The sequence below is a fragment of the Mesoplodon bidens genome, assembly GCF_964165515.1.
Source record: "Mesoplodon bidens genome assembly, contig: HAP1_SCAFFOLD_146, whole genome shotgun sequence".
NCBI lineage: Eukaryota > Metazoa > Chordata > Mammalia > Artiodactyla > Ziphiidae > Mesoplodon > Mesoplodon bidens.
Window position 1 is genome coordinate 1,163,878 of NW_027672719.1, and position 16,533 is coordinate 1,180,410.

A 16,533-nucleotide genomic window follows, 5' to 3' on the forward strand; every position below is an offset into this window, starting at 1 on the left:
GAGGCTCATGGCAAGCATTAAAAGCCAATTTATTTTTTAAGGAGGCTTGTTATGGTTATTTGTAGTCGTTCAGATCAGGTCCCCTATTCAGTCTGGTGGCCTTTCCATGCAGTCAGTTGGGCTTCCAGCAGCCAGCTGGCTGGTTGGGGTCTTAGGGAGATGCAGCTGCAAACACTATCTGCATTGTCTCTGGAAAGGTTCTGAAGGGATGCCCACCCACCAGGTTCCAGAGCTAGGAGAAGGTTGGGCCGAATTTTGTGAGGGTATGGTTTCTGCTGCACAGAAATGAGATTCCTTTAGTAAAAAGGAGGGAGGCCATTTTCCACTTAACCTTCATTCGTTCATTCAACAAACATGACCACTATGCACCACTCGGTGACAGGTGCCATGCTGGGCACAAGGAGGGAGATAGTGAGCAAAAGCCACATGGTCTCCATTTTTCTGGAGCTTGTCTTCTCAACATCAGCGGTACTGATTTTTTGAGCCAGGTAACTCTTTGTTTGGGAGACTGCCCTATGCATCATGGGGTGTTTAGCAGCATCCTTGTCCTCTACCCACTAGACGCCAGCAGCAATTATGACACCCACAAATGTGTCCAGGCATTGCTAAATGTCCTGAAGGGGGTAGGGTGGCCAGAGTCACCCCCGGTTGAGAACCACTGGCCTAAAGGGAAGACAGACGAGACGGTGGCCAAAGAACGGCACAAGTGATGCATCATTTCAAAGGCAGTTGTGCTCTGAAGGGGTAGGAGCACAGTCATAAAGAAAGCAGTTCACAGAGTCAGAGTGGATTTAAAACCAACTCTCTTGGCGTGGACATATATACACACACACGCTACCAAAGGTAAAATAGATAGCTAGTGGGAAGCAGCTGCATAGCACAGGGAGAGCAGGTCGTTGCTGTGTGTCTACCTAGAGGGGTGGGATAGGGAGGGTGGGAGGGAGATGCAAGAGGCAGGGGATATGGGGATATATGGATACGTATAGCTGATTCACTTTTTGATACAGCAGAAACTAACACACCATTGTAATGCAATTATACTCCAATAAAGATGTTAAAAAAATTAACTCTCTCAAATTATTCTTTAGTAACTTTCCAGTTCTTCCATTATTCTTTGGGTTATTATTCTGGATGTAGAAAATCATAATGGAATGCCAAGAGAGTTTTTCTTCTTTTTTTTATTTCAGCCTCAAAATGGCCTTTCCAGCCCAGGGTCCATCATGGTCTCTGAGAAGTTAGGGAAAATGGATGTGGCTGACGCTTTAGATCTCAGTGAAAACCTGGTAGGTATACCCAGCATCAGTCCCCTCCTGTCCAAACCTGTGTGCCCTGCAGATAGTTTAAACATCAACTCCACATACATGTTTAGTTGGTACAGTAGCTCCACGAGACCCATCTCCTATCCCAGCATGGGCTGGAAATTGCAGAGCCCAATTCCTTGGAAGACTGGGTAGTAAGAATGAATGTTTATGTCTGTTGTCATTCCCCCTCCCCCACCCCAATTCTCAAAAAGGCATAGTGTAAATGGATGCGGGGGAAAATGAAAGTCGTACTAAAAACCCCAAATGCACTCATTTGCAAAGCATGTGTTTCTTCTCTGCAACTGCAGAAAATGAATGAAACAGAGTTAGATGTTTGCCTCCTCAAAGTGGCCACCAGCGGTCTTGGGCCAGGCCTCTTACCTGAGAAATGCTTTCTCGTAGTACATGGATATGAGCAAAACCCTCGGGACTTTGATGAACATCAAAGATATGTCAGGTCACGTGTCCATGAAACACCTCTCCCCAAAAGAGAGGGAGAGAGTCTACCAGCTTCGACAAAGAGACCTGTACCTGGTGTTTGATAAGATCACCCTACTCAAGAACCAGCTGCAGAGAAAAGAAGAGCTTTTGAGACGATACGAGGAGGACATTGAACAGCTCAAGTATGGCCCGTGTCCCCGGCAAAAGGCCCAGGCCTCCATTCTCCAGGCTAAACCTCGGTGCAGCTGCAGACCCGTAGGGACCAGGACAAGAGGACAGAGGCCTGGGTGTGGAGGGGGGAGGCGGGATGGTGACTCAGGGCCTGATGGACCCAAGTCTCTGGGCAAGAAAGCAGCAGTTAAAGTACCCTACTGTTAAGGAATAAGGTGCACCTTTTATAAATGTGTCTGATGTGTCACCATGTGTGTGCTTTTCGTAATTCCACCCTATTTTCAGTGGTATCCGTTCCCCCACCCTCTCTGGGAAATTGGGAGGGGCTGGTAGCATAACCGTTGCCCCCTTCATGCTGCACGTCCACAGCCAATGGGCTATTTATTCTGCCCTCTAGTCCCCACATCTTCAGCCTTCCCCCCACTTGTAAGGAAACCGCGAAGCCAGGCATATATGGAAGTGTTCTGAGGATCTCCCAGGTCAGGAGCATTGGTGGTGAGTGAGAAAGCTGAGGAGAAAAGAGACTTTGTCTCTCCCGTGTGCTCAGGCAGAGCAAAGTGTCGGTTCAGATGTACCAGTCACAGGTGGCAAAGCTGAAGGACGACACCTCCAAAGAGGCCGAAGAAAAGGCGCTGCTGAAGGAGGCCCTGGCGCACATGGAAGAGTGGCTGCACCAGGAGAAGAGGGTCACCAGGGCGATCAGGCAGCAGAAGGTGAGAGGTCCCTGCTCGGAGCAGAGCCTCTGAGGCTGCCCCTCAGCTCCCTTTAGAAACAGCCAACTGAGGTCCCAGTGGGATCCAGGCAGCACAGAATGCATTCGCTCATTGCAAAGGAAGGTGGCAGAATAGCTTTAGCGTTAGGCAGACTTAGGTTTAGACTCTTGTTCTGCCATTTACTGTGTGACTTCAGGCAGCTTTTATTTTTTTAACATCTTTATTGGAGTATAATTGCTTTACAGTGTGGTGTTCGTTTCTGCTGTATAACAAAGTGAATCAGCTATATGCATACGTATATCCTCAGATCCCTCCCTCTTGTGTCTCCCTCCCACCCTCCTTATCCCACCCATCTAGGTGGTCACAAGGCACTGAGCTGATCTCCCTGTGCTATGCAGCTCTTTCCCACTAGCTATCTGTTTTACATTTCGTAGTGTATATATGTCCAAGCCACTCTCTCACTTCGTCTCAGCTTACCCTTCCCCCTCCCCATGTCCTCAAGTCCATTCTCTACCTCTGTGTCTTTATTCCTGGCTGCCCCTAGGTTCATCAGAACCTTGTTTTTTTGTTTTTTTTTTTAGATTCCATATATATGTGTTAGATTAACCTCTCTGAGACTCATAGTCTAGCTTGCCTCTATTTTTTTAAACTTTCTTTTTCTTTAATTTAATTTTTATTTTATATTGGAGTATAGTTGATTTGCAGAGTTGTGTTAGTTTCAGGTGTACAGCAAAGTGATTCAGTTATACATATACATATATCTATTCTTTTTCAGATTCTTTTCCCATATAAGTTATTACAGAATATTGAGTAGAGTTCCCTGTGCTATACAGTAGGTCCTTGTTGATTACATATTTTATGTATAATAGTGTGCATATGTTAATCCCAAACTCCTAATTTGTCCCTCCCCAACACATTTCCACTTTGGTAGCCATAAGTTTGTTTTCAAAGTCTGTGAGTCTGTTTCTGTTTTGTAAATAAGCACATTTGTATCATTTTGTTTAGATTCCATATATAAGTGATATCAAATGATATTTGTCTTTGTCTGACTTACTTCACATAGTATGATAGTCTCTAGGTCCATCCATGTTGCTGCAAATGGCATTACTTCATTCTTTTTTATGGCAGAGTAGTATTCCACTGTATATTTGTACCACATCTTCTTTATCCACTCCTCCATCGACATTTAGGCTGCTTCCATGTCCTGGCTGTTGTGAACAGTGCTTTCTGAGACTCATAGTCTAGCTCGTCTGTATTTTTTTAACTTTTGATAATTCGTGTATTTTATTTTGTTCTTTCTATCCAGATAACTATTTTTTCCACCAGTTTTATTGAGACATAATTGACACATAGCACTGTACTGAGTTTAAGGGTGTCCAGCGTCATGATCTGACTTCCCTGCCTCCTGCAATGATGACCACAATCAGTTGAGTGAACAGCCCGAGTGTTTTCAAAGGCGGCGATTCTGACTGTCATTGTTCTGCCAGGTGCCAGGGATACACCGAGGAATAAGCTCTCTGAGAATAAAGATCTGGGTTTGCTCTTCTGAGTAGCCAGAACAGTACGCCAGTCTTTCTGACTTGGGGCTGCGTATTTGTACACGCATGCTTGCGTGTATGTGTGTACATGTGAGTATGTGCTGTGTGTTGGCATGTGTGTGTATTTGTATGTGTGTGTTTGTTGCCTGCATGAGCTCTAAGGAGGCCAAGGTCATAGAAGGGTGCCCTTCTGCTCAACCAGGAGGTGATGGTCAGATAGTTCCTTGCAGAAGCCTGCCCCCCATCCTGCGAACCTTCCAGGCAATAGGTTTCCAGACAGCAGTCTGTCTGGCTTAGAGCCCCAGAAATGAAAAGTGGCTGTCCTGCTCTGAGGGAGCCTGGATGAAGTGTTTCCAGTGCTCACTGCTGTGAATTAAACATCACAGACCTTAGTCTGCATATGTCATGGGGCTGCCTCAGGCAGAGGACAGTTTCCTTTCACACCAAGCAATGCCAGGGAGAGCTGGGCCAGTGACAGAGTTGTGACTTTCCCTTTGATGTGCCCTCTGCAGAGCTCACCCCTCCCCGAAGTCCCCCCCCCGCCCCCAGGGCTTGGCAGACTAGGCCCCAAAGCAGAGACACCAGACCACAGAATGGGACAGCGTAGGGCCCAAAAAAAGCCATTGTCATGTACTGAAAACCTGAGGATTTACATAATCAGGCTTCACATGCATTATTCATGGGCTGCCTCATTCATACACAATGCAAGGGACGTGCCAGCCTGTTTGTCAGGAAGAAAACAATACTACATTTTAAAGTTTTGCTGGATCCTAAAGGTCACTTGTATACATCTGTCTTGGCATCCATTCCTTCCAGGGAGTATATCTTCGTTGTCTTTAAGCAGAAATGAACAGAAAGCAGAATTCCTCTTTTCTAAGTTTTACACTTAGTATTTTCACAAGGAGCCTTAGTTTTTTAGCCTGCTGTATAAAACTTTGAAACTCTTCACCCATTCACAGAGGTGGCAAGGTTGAAGCACTGAGATGAAATTACACATCTTAAGCTTCAGAATTGCCCCCCCCAAAAAAAATGGAGTTTGTAGTTTTAATGTTTGATCATCTCTTCACCAAGCAGACCTTTCAAGAATCAAAAGTCCTATTTCCACACTAATATCTCTGGCTGTGAAAATGAGACTTGGTATAAGATGCTGGGCCTTCACAGCGAACTGGGCCTGTGGCTCTGTCCATGTGGCAGAGGGACGGGAACCACGGCCCAGGCCGTGCTCACTCGAATCCACATCCCACATCCCTCGAGAAGCCGGCAGTGTCTCTCAGAGTTCAGAGGCCAGATTTGGAGTCAAACAAATAGGGGTCAAGCCCCACCACTGCTCCGAATGACCCTGAGTAAGTGGCTTGACCTCTGTATCGCAGGTTCCTCAACAAAAGCAACCAAAACTCTTAGCAAGGGGCCTACTCCGTGGGGCAGTGGGAGGGTTAAATGGCAAAATGCCTACAGTGCCTGGCATATCACAAGCCCTGTTTCTAAGGGGGAAGAATAGGCAGCTCATGCATGGGTGGGGATTCCTCTATTTTTTCCAGGGAGCTTCCTGCCAGCTGACGCCTTCCCCGGTCCGCCCAAAGCCGCCACCTCTTATGGGACGCGCTCTTCTCTTTGGTGAATACGACTAGGGCCACGGCCAAGAAAGGACCCAGATACCTTTTGTGAAAGGGCTAAGGCTGGGATTTTCAAGAGGAAATTTTTAAATGCACAGAAGTTGCCACTTGGGAAGCACGCAAGCCCTTTCTTAGGACTTGAAGTGGAAGAAAGGCTGAAGGGCACCAGCTGCTTCTGGCAGGAGAAGCCGCTCAGCTCTCCTGCCAATCAAATCTCCAACCAATCAAGTCCTGGCTAGGGGGCGTGACCACCGCTTTGTCTTGTGGTCTCAGCCAGGAAAACCCCCTAACCTTCCCTCTGCTTAATTAGCTCAGATCCCTCTTCTTTAAGATAAGAATAAAAATGGCACCTAGCTCGTAGCCTTCCCAATGGGAGCTTGTATACAAAAGCCTTAGCACATAGGACCACAAAGCATTCACCCTCTCCTACCATCGTCATTATCCTCACTATTCTCTTTAACTCACTATCTTCCAAGATTTCCTTGGGCCCAGGTATTCTCAAGATTCTGGCTTCCTCCGTGCCACTTGTGTGTTTTGTTTGTTTGTTTGTTTGTTTTTGCGGTACGCAGGGCTCTCACTGTTGTGGCCTCTCCCGTTGCGGAGCACAGGCTCCGGACGCGCAGGCTCAGCGGCCATGGCTCACGGGCCCAGCCGCTCTGTGGCATGTGGCATCCTCCTGGACCGGGACACGAACCCTGCGTCGGCAGGCGGACTCTCAACCTCTGCGCCACCAGGGAAGCCCCACAATTGGTAGATGTTGTGTAGGAGGAGCGTGGGATGGGAGGGGCTTGGGGTGGTGCTCTTCCGCCCACAATGATGAAGTAGAACCATGTGGCCAGGCCTATGCAGCATACGGATAGAAGAAGGCTAAAGAAAAAGACCCTCCCGCACCCCCTTCATCACATCCCAGTGAGTTCAGTAAAGTTCAGGAAAAGCAGGTGCACAGGGGCCAGGCTCTGCCCTCAGTGCCCAGCTGCCCACTGATGGAACTTAATCCAGGAAGGAATTTTGCAGCAATGTTCAAACTGGGGTTCCCTGGAGCCTTTGGGTGCCATGGAAAGGTGTGACTCTCAAAGCACACACACCTTTCTCCCGCCAGAGAAGCTCTCCGTTATCTTATACCCCAAGTTCCTCATGGGATTTTGCTTGGATAAAGGGTTCTGCAAACAAAAGGGAGGGGGGGGATGGGGTGGGAGAGAAGAAGGCTGTTGGTTTAAAACTAACCCCTGCTCTATAATATCTGGGCATTTGGATAGTGATTGTCTCAGCGGAGTTTGTGATAAATACCGAGTGGCCGCAGGCTCGAGGCTTCTCCACGGAAAACGCCTGGAGGGCAATTGTCAGTTCAGTACGGGCCCATCAGCCTTCACGGACAGTCCTCTGAGGGTAGAGTCAGCATCCTTCTGGGAGAAGGGAAGAGTCTCATAAGCACCTATGCCCTGTCCCAAAAGACAGCCTTATTTCCTCCCTGAGTTTTGTGACTACCCGGTAGGGTTGCCAGATTGAGGGGAAAACAAACAAACCAAAAACACGATGCCCAGTTAAATTTTAATTTCAGATAAACAACAAAAGCTATTCGGTATAAATGTCCTAAATATTACACGGGGCATATTCACACTCACAAATTTGTTGGCTTCATTCTGGAATTCAGATTTAACTGGGCATCCTGTATTTTATCTGGCAACCCCTCCAACATTTACTGAGCACCAACTAGACACCAAGCAGGGAGGTTCTGAAGCAGATGTCGCAAGATGGCAGCCCACAGATATATTCCATTTGTCTCTTGGGATTTTTTTTTTAAGTTACATTTCAAAATAGGGCAGTTTCCTGGAATATTCTGGATTTCCATCTTCTCTGGGAAACTTGGAAGATCTGGCGACCCTAGGCCCACAGACCCACAAGCCACCATCACAAGCCTCCATCTTCCAGGCCCCTTAGAAAGGCCCTGGGCTCGTGTGTTTGCTGCTGTCCACCACCACCCCAGCTCACTTCACCCACTTCTTTTACTTTCCTGGCCGCTGTAGGAATCAGGTTGGCGACCCCAGTGGATGCTCAGGGCTCTAGGAGAACGTCTCCTTCCTGACACCACTGCACATTCACCTGCGGAGTGTCAGTCTGCAAGGGAGACCCCAGTTCCCTCTCACTTTTGTGTCTCCAGTGCCTAGGGGATGCTCTTTCTTTGATGAGCTGCCCCTGAGGTGCAGGGTCTTGAGCAGATCAGGGTCAGCAATAGTCATCAAACCCCAGGGGAGCGGCAAGCTCCAGGTTTTCAGTGATGCTGGCTTGCCAACAGGCCCGTGTAGTCCCTGCCAGGGAGGTTAGCCACTGGGGCTTTCAACATTTCCACTGGGTGGAAAGCCACTGGACATCTACAGCCTCTTCCACTGATCTAGGAGGCTCTGCTTCCAGCTAAAGCAGATCTGTCCTCCAAGAAGAATGCAGTATCCTTCATAGCCTTCTTGGTTGACCACCTCCTTCTCTGCTGGAATCTGGAACAGAGATTCCCTAAAAGGTGCAGCAGGACAGTGTAGCGTTACCCCAAAGCCACACCCCCTTCTGGAGACCTCTATCCTCACCTCCTCACCTAGGAAGGCTCAACATTCCATCCAAATGGGTAGCATCTGAACGTTGAGAAAAATCCATTTTTCTCTGATGCAAAAGGCAAAGAAGAACATAAGCTAAATTTTGTCAATATTCTTTCTGTGTTAGAGACGAATGTTTGGAGAGCTGATGAAGAACTCAAAGATGCAGAACTCACATTTCCAGGTGAGCCAGAAGAGAGAAGAGAGAAAACCCTAGGACGTCAGCAGGAAGCCCAGTGGACAGTTATCCCACATCTATTATGTATTGAGCCTTTGGCATGTGCCGGGCACAGAGCCAAACACTCGACGTGCAGTATCTCTTTTAAGCTTCACAACAACCCTATGGGGTGGGTGTTGTTATTATACCCAATTTACAGATGAGTTGTCTGAGGCTCAGAGACTTTCTTTGTCCAGAGCCACACAGCTCAGTAGGAGAGCTGGGAATCAGTGCAGATCTGACACCCAGGTGAGTGCTAGCTTTTCCTCCTTTAGGTTATAAACCTCCAGGTAATAAACCTGATACATTTCCAGTGGAATTTGTCTTAAATTTCAAGGAAGCATCCTCTAGAATTCTCTTCAAAGTTGAGGATTAAGACTATGAAATCTTGAACATGTTGAAACATTGCCATTGACAAATCAGCCCTGGAACTGGAATTAAGCCAGTCCACGTTCCCACTTTGCAGACAGTAGAGGCGTGCTCTCAGGAAGCTAGAAAGCCAAACACATTTTGGTTGAATATGAGAGAGGAGACATTCAAGTTTGATAAAAGGCCACAGTCATGCTGAGGCAACCAAATTATCATGGGAAGAAACGAAGATATTCTAGGTGAGGGATATATTTGGAAAATAGAAGCTTCTCAACCAGCATCCTTCAGCTAAGACCAGAAGGTGGTTACTCCCCAGAGCAGGATGTTAAGAGGATAGAGAGCATCCTGAGGGCCCCACTTGATCTGAGACGTTTGCCACCCTGCAAAGTGGAAACGACTGGAAGTTTGTTACTTATTCACTCACATATATGACTGAGCTGGGAGGAGGCAGAAACTGCCCTACATCTAGGTTTTTTCTGAGGACCAGCGGGGATGTGAAATGGCAGAGGAGATATTGGGATGGGCCCCGGATGTTGTGGGAACATTGTGCTTCTCTGAGATGTGAGACACCCTGGAACTTCACGCTGCCTCTGACTTTAACAGAAGCAGGGCAGATGGTGCTTCGGCTAAGAGCAAAGAGCCAGCTTCCCATTCTCCCTGCCCTCCAGCCTGAGCTTAGAAGTTTGGTGTCTAGGATCTCCTCGGTACAGAAAGGTTTCCTCCAGGTTCCTTGCCAAGTGTAACTTGGGCGACTCCTTCCCCAAGAGTGGGCCTTGGGCTTCCCTGGTGGCTCAGTGTTTGAGAGTCCGCCTGCCTATGCAGGGGACACGGGTTCATGCCCCGGTCTGGGAAGATCCCACATGCCGCGGAGCGGCTGGGCCTGTGAGCCATGGCCGCTGAGCCTGCGTGTCCGGAGCCTGTGCTCCGCAACGGGAGAGGCCACAACACTGAGAGGCCCGTGTACCGAAAAAAATTAAAAAGAGGGGGAGGGGGCTTTTTTAAGGATATAGGGGTGAGTGCCTCATAAAAACTGGGAGCTGAAAGAGAGCCTGGCCTCGAAATAGAACTGGTAAGCCATCAGATCTCAGGCATCATCTCTTTTACACACACACAAGCATGTGCACACGCACACACAGGCCGTATCTCCTCTCTGTGTCTCTGTGTGGCTCCCCTGATCTCTGCTCTCTCCAGTCATGTGACAGGAAGGAATGACCTCATGGTCCCCCAGTTCAAAGGACCAGCCCAGGAAGCAAGTAGCATCTTAGAGCCCATAAGCCCAAATCCTGGGAGTGACCATCTTAAAAGCCCAGCCCGTGCCAAGTGCCCGATCAGGAATGACCAGGGACAGAGTCACACACATGGCTGCCTGGATCCAGGAGTAGTGCTCAGAAAAGGGTTAGACAGACCCCCTAGAGTATACTGCATTTTACCCTCCTAAGACATCAGAGACATAAGGCATTCAGTTCAGTAACAGCTTTTCGAGAGAAAGTCCATCCTAATGAAATTGCCTATCATCAGAAACTCCTGGTTCAAAAAAAGATGCAAAAGTAAGAAGAAAACATTATATGTGGATCTGGAAGAGTGTACACCAAAATGTGAATAAGATTACCTGTGGGTAGTGTGATAATTGTGGATCATTTTACCTTCGTTTTGCTCACGTCTATGTGTGTATATAAATATTTTTTACAACAAAGATTTTATCTTGAGTAAAAAAAAATGTCATTTGAGAAATATTTGGGGATCTCCCTACAATTATAGAGTCTGGGCATTTGTTGCTCTTGCTTGTTGTAGGTTGGAGCCAGAAAAGGCACCCCAAAGATGGACCAAGGAAGGGAGATGCTGAAGAGAGAAATGTCCAGCAAATCCAGCCAGAGCCTTCTGTTTACTAAACCTGGTGGAAGGAACTAGAAACGTCGTCCTGCTGGGCCTTGCGTGATCCTCCGTGAGTCAGTGTAACTCTTCTGCGTCAAACTACTAAGATGCTTTTTTAGGACATTAAAGGTTGCTACCCTAGTGTGTTGCTTCCTAGACTGGTATTTTGCACAATACTGGATTTTGGAGTGTGTGAGGAGAGGGGTTCTTTTCACAGATATTATGAATGTAAACATACGCAGGCATATGAAGAATAAGTTTGAAATTCAGACTCCTAGGCCTGGTAGATGCAATTATGTGTTTGGGTAGTGACAAACCCAAATGTCACACCTCCAAGGAGCTCTGAGAAGCCCGCAGTTGAGAAAACCCAGGGCGTGTACTGGGGCCACAGGACAGAATGGTAACCTCAGGGCTGTTGGGGCCATGGTATAGTGCATTTATATCTGAATTTATTCTAATAAATGTGAACAGCAACCAGTTTTATCGCTTCCATAACAGTGAGTCATGTTTATATGGCGCTCTGCGGTGTTCAAAACACTTCTCGTCTAATCCTCTCTCAAGCCCTGGGAGGTAAATAGCATTATGTTCCCCATTTTACAAATGAGGAAGCTGAGGCCGAGAGAGGTTAAATGGCCCGTCTAAAGTCACACAGCTAGTAAATTCAAGAATTGGGTCTGGAACCCAGGTTTCTAACTCCATCTCACGCTGCCCATTCTGCCGCACCAAGACAGCCCAGTAGGTCAAGTCCCAGGCCATCAGGACAGACCAAGTACCCAGTCATCAAAGAACACACACTGCCCAGGTGGACACACCCCTTTCCCGTGGTGTTTGAAGAGACCCTCATTTTTGCCTTCTCTCCAGCCATCTGTTCTCTCCCTGCCTTTCTTGTACAGCCAGAGACCACCAAACAAAACAGGAGGAAGAGCCAGAAGCCATGAATATCATTTATTTTTTATTTTTAAAAAGCCACAATAAAAGTATTTTGATATTTTAAAACCAAATGCATTCTTTATACTGATTAAAACTAGAAGGAAATGGGAAAAATGATTTGCATCATCTTCCACTAAAGGTACTTCTTACACAGTGAGAAGGGTGAGCATCACCTGACCTTAAAAATAATCTTGAAAATCCCAGCAGTTTTCCATAAAGAACATATTACTTATACTGTACCATATAGCCAAAATCCAAAACAGCAATCTCCAGCACCAGAAAAGATCACTTGGTCAGGCAGTAGTTAAGTAGCTGGCTCATGTTTGGAAGCCAAATTGTGTGGGAAAAAAACTACTTTGGTTGAATACAAATATTTGAATTTGCATAAGTTAAATGTAATGCCTATGTGACTCCACTGTATTTCAGGTCTTTCAAAGGACGTGTTAATCTTTATCGTATCAACATTGCAACCCACAATGGCAATGTCCTTTCTTCACTCCTTGAACTAGATGGTTCTTTAGGTGTCTCCTCAGCCACACACCCCTTTCTCTGAGAATGCACATTCCCCAACCAGGTTTACCCTACCTACTGCTGCTCTCTTGGCCACACCTGACTGGCTGATCAGTAGATAGTCTACCCAAGCCAGACCAATCAGGTTTCTCTTCTAACCCAAGCTGGGCCAATCAGCACCTGTGCCCTTGATATTTGGAAGTGGGACACGGAGTTACCACACAGGTCATTAATGGCCCGGAGCTGAAAGTCTTGATGCAGTTCCCAGCTGGGGTGGCCATTTCTCCCACTGTGTTTGGAGAAACAAAGCCAGTCTTAGAAAGACATGGCCAGGATAGATAAGCAACAGGTAGAGACAAGAAACCAAGACCCAGGGAATTCCCTGGCCGTCCACCCTGCGCTTTCACTGCCAAGGGCCCGGACTCAATCCCTGGTCAGTTAGCTAGGATCGCATAAGCCACACCGTGTGGCAAAAAAAAAAAAAAAGAAGAAGAAGAAACCAAGACGACCCCCAGAGAGACAGTGCAGCAGACACTACAAGCCCCTTAGTCATTGCCCCCCTCTACTGTATAAGCAGCCCGCGAAATGCCCTCATTTCCCAGCCTCCCTTGCAGCTAGACCTGGCTGTGTTGTTCAGTTCTGGCCAGTGACATGCAGGTGAAGGCCCTGGGCAGGGCTTCCCTTCTGGAATTAAAGGCAAGGCTTTGCTAGGAGAAAGTTTTTCTCTTTGTCCCTTTGCCTTGTCTCCTTTTCTTCTCCTGCAGCTCGGACTTGGAGCTGGAGCAGCCATGTTGGGGATCACCAGGTAACAAGCAAGAGACCAAAGCCCACCTCAAAGGACAGTGGAGTGGAAAGACATGAAAAGCCTGGGTGGGAGCCTAGTGGCATCACTGTGCTCTGCACTGTACCTGAACTGCCTACCTCTGTACATCCTGTTGTATAAATAAATAAATCCTATCAGTTTAAGCCACTGTGGTCAGATGTACCTGTTTGTGCTGTGGAGCCAACCACTCAAAATTTAGTGACTTAAAATGGCAACTATTAGTTCTCATGATTCCAGGCGTCAAGCTGGCCACTTGTACTAGTCTGGTTGGTTTGGCTGGGGCTCGTTTAGGGTGGCTTCGTGTACATGCCTGCCTGGTCATTGCCAGGCAAGCTGGGTTAGGACAGTGGTTCTCACCTGGGGGCAATTTTGCCACCCAGGGGGCATTGGGCAATGTCTGGACACACTTTGGTTGTTAAACTGGGGTGGGGGTGATCCTATCATCTCGGGGTAGAGGCCAGGGATGCTGCTAAACATCCTGCAGTGCACAGAACAGCTGCCCACAACCAAGACTTATTTGATCCAATATGTCAATAGTACCGAGAATGAGAAACCCTGGTCTAGAAAGGCCTCAGCTGGGACGTCTGATTCTGCCTGGTGTGGTCCCTCATCACCCAGCAGGCCAGACCAGGCCACGTGTGGTGGGTACAGGTTTCCAAGAGCAGCAGGAGAGAGAAAGCCCCAAAGCACACTTTTCAAGTCTCCACCTGCCATGTGTTTGCCAACATCTCATCAGACAAAGCAAGCCACATGGCTAGAGTTCATTTGGGAGGGGCTCCAAATTTTTACCATCTACCCACATCCAGGTTTCTGTTATTTAAAGCTGAAGGCAGCGCGCGCCCAGAGCGTTAACGGGCGGGGGCGGGGGTGTGGAGTTGGGAGGTCAACTGGGCCTCCTGGTAGCCTCCCTGAGTTCAACCAATCCAGTGAGGAGAAGCCGTGGGCGGGGCGAGCTCCTCTGCCAGAGCAGCGTGAAAAATTTCCCAAGGCAGAGCGAAAACCTTTCCTGAGCCACTGAGCATGCCCGCTGGTGAAAGGTCCAGCCCAACTTTCACCACATCCCAGACTCCAGAGGGACTTTTCTGAAACCCAGAGAATTGACCATGTCCTCAAACAGCTTAAAAATCTTCCAGGGCTCCCCCATGCCTCCTCAGGAAAAAAAGATCACACTTCAGTGGGTTTTTTATGCTTCATCCTCAACCTATTTCTTCAGCCACGTCTCCCACTACTTTTGCAAGAACTCTTTTGCTCCACGGATGTTGCAAACTTGCAGCTTCTCATACATACCATGTTCTCTGTGCACACAGGTTCACCTACCTGCGATTCTCTGCCCAGGCCCTCTCTACCAGGGTAATTGCATCTGTGCTTTCTAGGTCTATGAAGACAGTCATGCTTCATCCCTCTGGCATAGCTCTTGTTTTTGTCTGTTTGTTTGTTTTTTTGCATCTTTGTTGGAGTGTAGTTGCTCTACAATGGTGTGTTGGTTTCTGCTTTGTGGCAGGGTGAATCAGTTATGCATGTGCATGTGTTCCCATGTCTCTTCCCTCTTGCGTCTCCCTCCCTCCCACCCTCCCTGTCCCACCCCTCTAGGTGGTCGCGGGGCGCTGAGCTGATCTCCCTGTGCTGTGCGGCTGCTTCCCACTAGCTATCTATTTTATGTTTGCTGGTGTATATGTGTCCATGGCATAGCTCTTCTTCTTCTGTGTTGTGAATATACTCTATGTGCTCACATGTCTTATCTTCACTAGAATGTGAACTACTTGAGGGCAGGGGTCTTGGAATATTTTATACCTGGATGGAACTCTAAGACCTAGCAGGGTGCCTGGCACAGGATAGACACTCAATAATTGCTTATTGAATAAATGAATGGATTATGAGCTCCATGAAGGAAAAAAAAAAAAGCTGAAGGCATTCCAACTGATGCAGAAAGTTGCCCTGATTCCTGATGACTTTCTGGTTCTTGGTTTCTTTCCTTGGAAAGGCCCATTCCAATGCCTGCCCTTGGGTTCCACTAGGACTTTTTGTATCACTCAAGATTCTCTGGTTGCAACCAACAGAAATCTCCTGTGGCTAACTTAAAGAGAAAAGGAGTTTACTGAAAGGAAATGCGGAAGGTTAGAGAATCAACGGGCAAGCAAAGCGGAGGAGTCTGGACAGGCAGGAGCCATCTTTTCTTCCCCGTAGATGTCCCCTTTTTTGCTTCAGCCGGTTTGAGTTTCTGTTATTTGCAACCAAAATGGCATTTACTAAGACGCTCTGCACAGCCCCAACTGGTAGCTCTGAGAAGCTACCAGCGACCTTTCTTTCCCCTGACGTTGTACCAAGGGACAGCAAGGTACCTGCAGTCCCCCCCCCCAGAACTCCCAATCTTCTGATCCCCAAAGAAGCTAAGCCAAACAACTTCCTTCCACCCTTGGCAATGGGGGCCCATTTGGATTCGTGACTTTGCAGATAAGGTGCCCTTCTCCAGCAACTTGGCAGAGCCAGCAGTGCCTGCTGTTGTGGAAACCGGGGTCATGAAGTGTCTACGGAAGAAAACAGCTTCCCCTGGATCCGTGTTGCAAAGTGTGTTCCTGGTAAGTGGAGTGGTTTCCAATTTTTTAGCGTCTTAGGAATGAAAGCAATACACTAACGATGAGAGGAAACCCAAAATCTGCTAATGCATTTATTTTTTTTTATTATTATTATTTTTTAAATTTATGGCTGCTTTGGGTCTTCGTTGCTGCACCCGGGCTTTCTCTAGTTGTGGCGAGCAGGGGCTACTGTTTCTTGCGTTGCGCGGGCTTCTCATTCCATGGCCTTCTCTTGTTGCAGAGCACAGGCTCTAGGCATGGAGGCTTCAGTAGTTGTGGCTCGCAGGCTCAAGAACGCAGGCTCAGTAGTTGTGGCGCACGGGCTTAGTTGCTCCGCGGCATGTGGGATCTTCCTGGACCAGGGCTCGAGCCTGTGTCCCCTGCATTGGCAGGCGGATTGTTAACCACTGCACCACCAGGGAAGCCCCTCATTTACTCTTAATGCTTCCCCCTGTTGAGGAAAAACAGGAGGAAAAAAGAAAGGGCAGGGCTTCCTTGGATGCCAGCAGCCAGCAGAGCTGGAAGAGGCAAGGGATGGACTCCTCCCTAGAGCATCCAAGGGAGTTTGGTCCTTCTGAAAAACCTTGATTGCAGCCCAGCTGATGCTGATTTGGGGCTTCCAGCCCCCAGACCCATGAGAGAATACGTTTGTTGTTTTAGGCCACTAAGCTTGTGGGAATTCATCACTGTGTTTAGCAAACCAACACGGGGCTCAATCTTCAACTCATTAGAGACCAGCCCCCCACTTTGATCTGAACACTTCTGGACTCTTCCTATACGGCAGGAGTGCTGTGGGAATTGCACAAAGGACCTTAGTTGTTTTGTATGTGTGGAAACAATCAAGTAGAAAATTATTCACGTTGTTCAGAGAATAGCTCAT

The 16,533-nt window shown here is 47.8% G+C and overlaps 1 protein-coding gene across 1 annotated transcript in view; it reads left to right on the top strand.

Annotated features, from left to right (window-relative positions):
- LOC308609775 (forkhead-associated domain-containing protein 1-like) overlaps nt 1-10,853 on the top strand; it is a gene marked incomplete at both ends in the record, with an annotated part of 87,448 nt that extends 76,595 nt beyond the window's left edge. Inside the window, 4 exons of the mRNA XM_081259070.1 lie at nt 1,188-1,283; nt 1,704-1,924; nt 2,461-2,626; nt 10,737-10,853. Of these exons, the coding sequence (XP_081115196.1) occupies nt 1,188-1,283; nt 1,704-1,924; nt 2,461-2,626; nt 10,737-10,853 (600 nt within the window). The remainder of the gene's footprint in view (nt 1-1,187; nt 1,284-1,703; nt 1,925-2,460; nt 2,627-10,736) is intronic.
- Between the last annotated feature and the right edge of the window lie 5,680 nt (nt 10,854-16,533).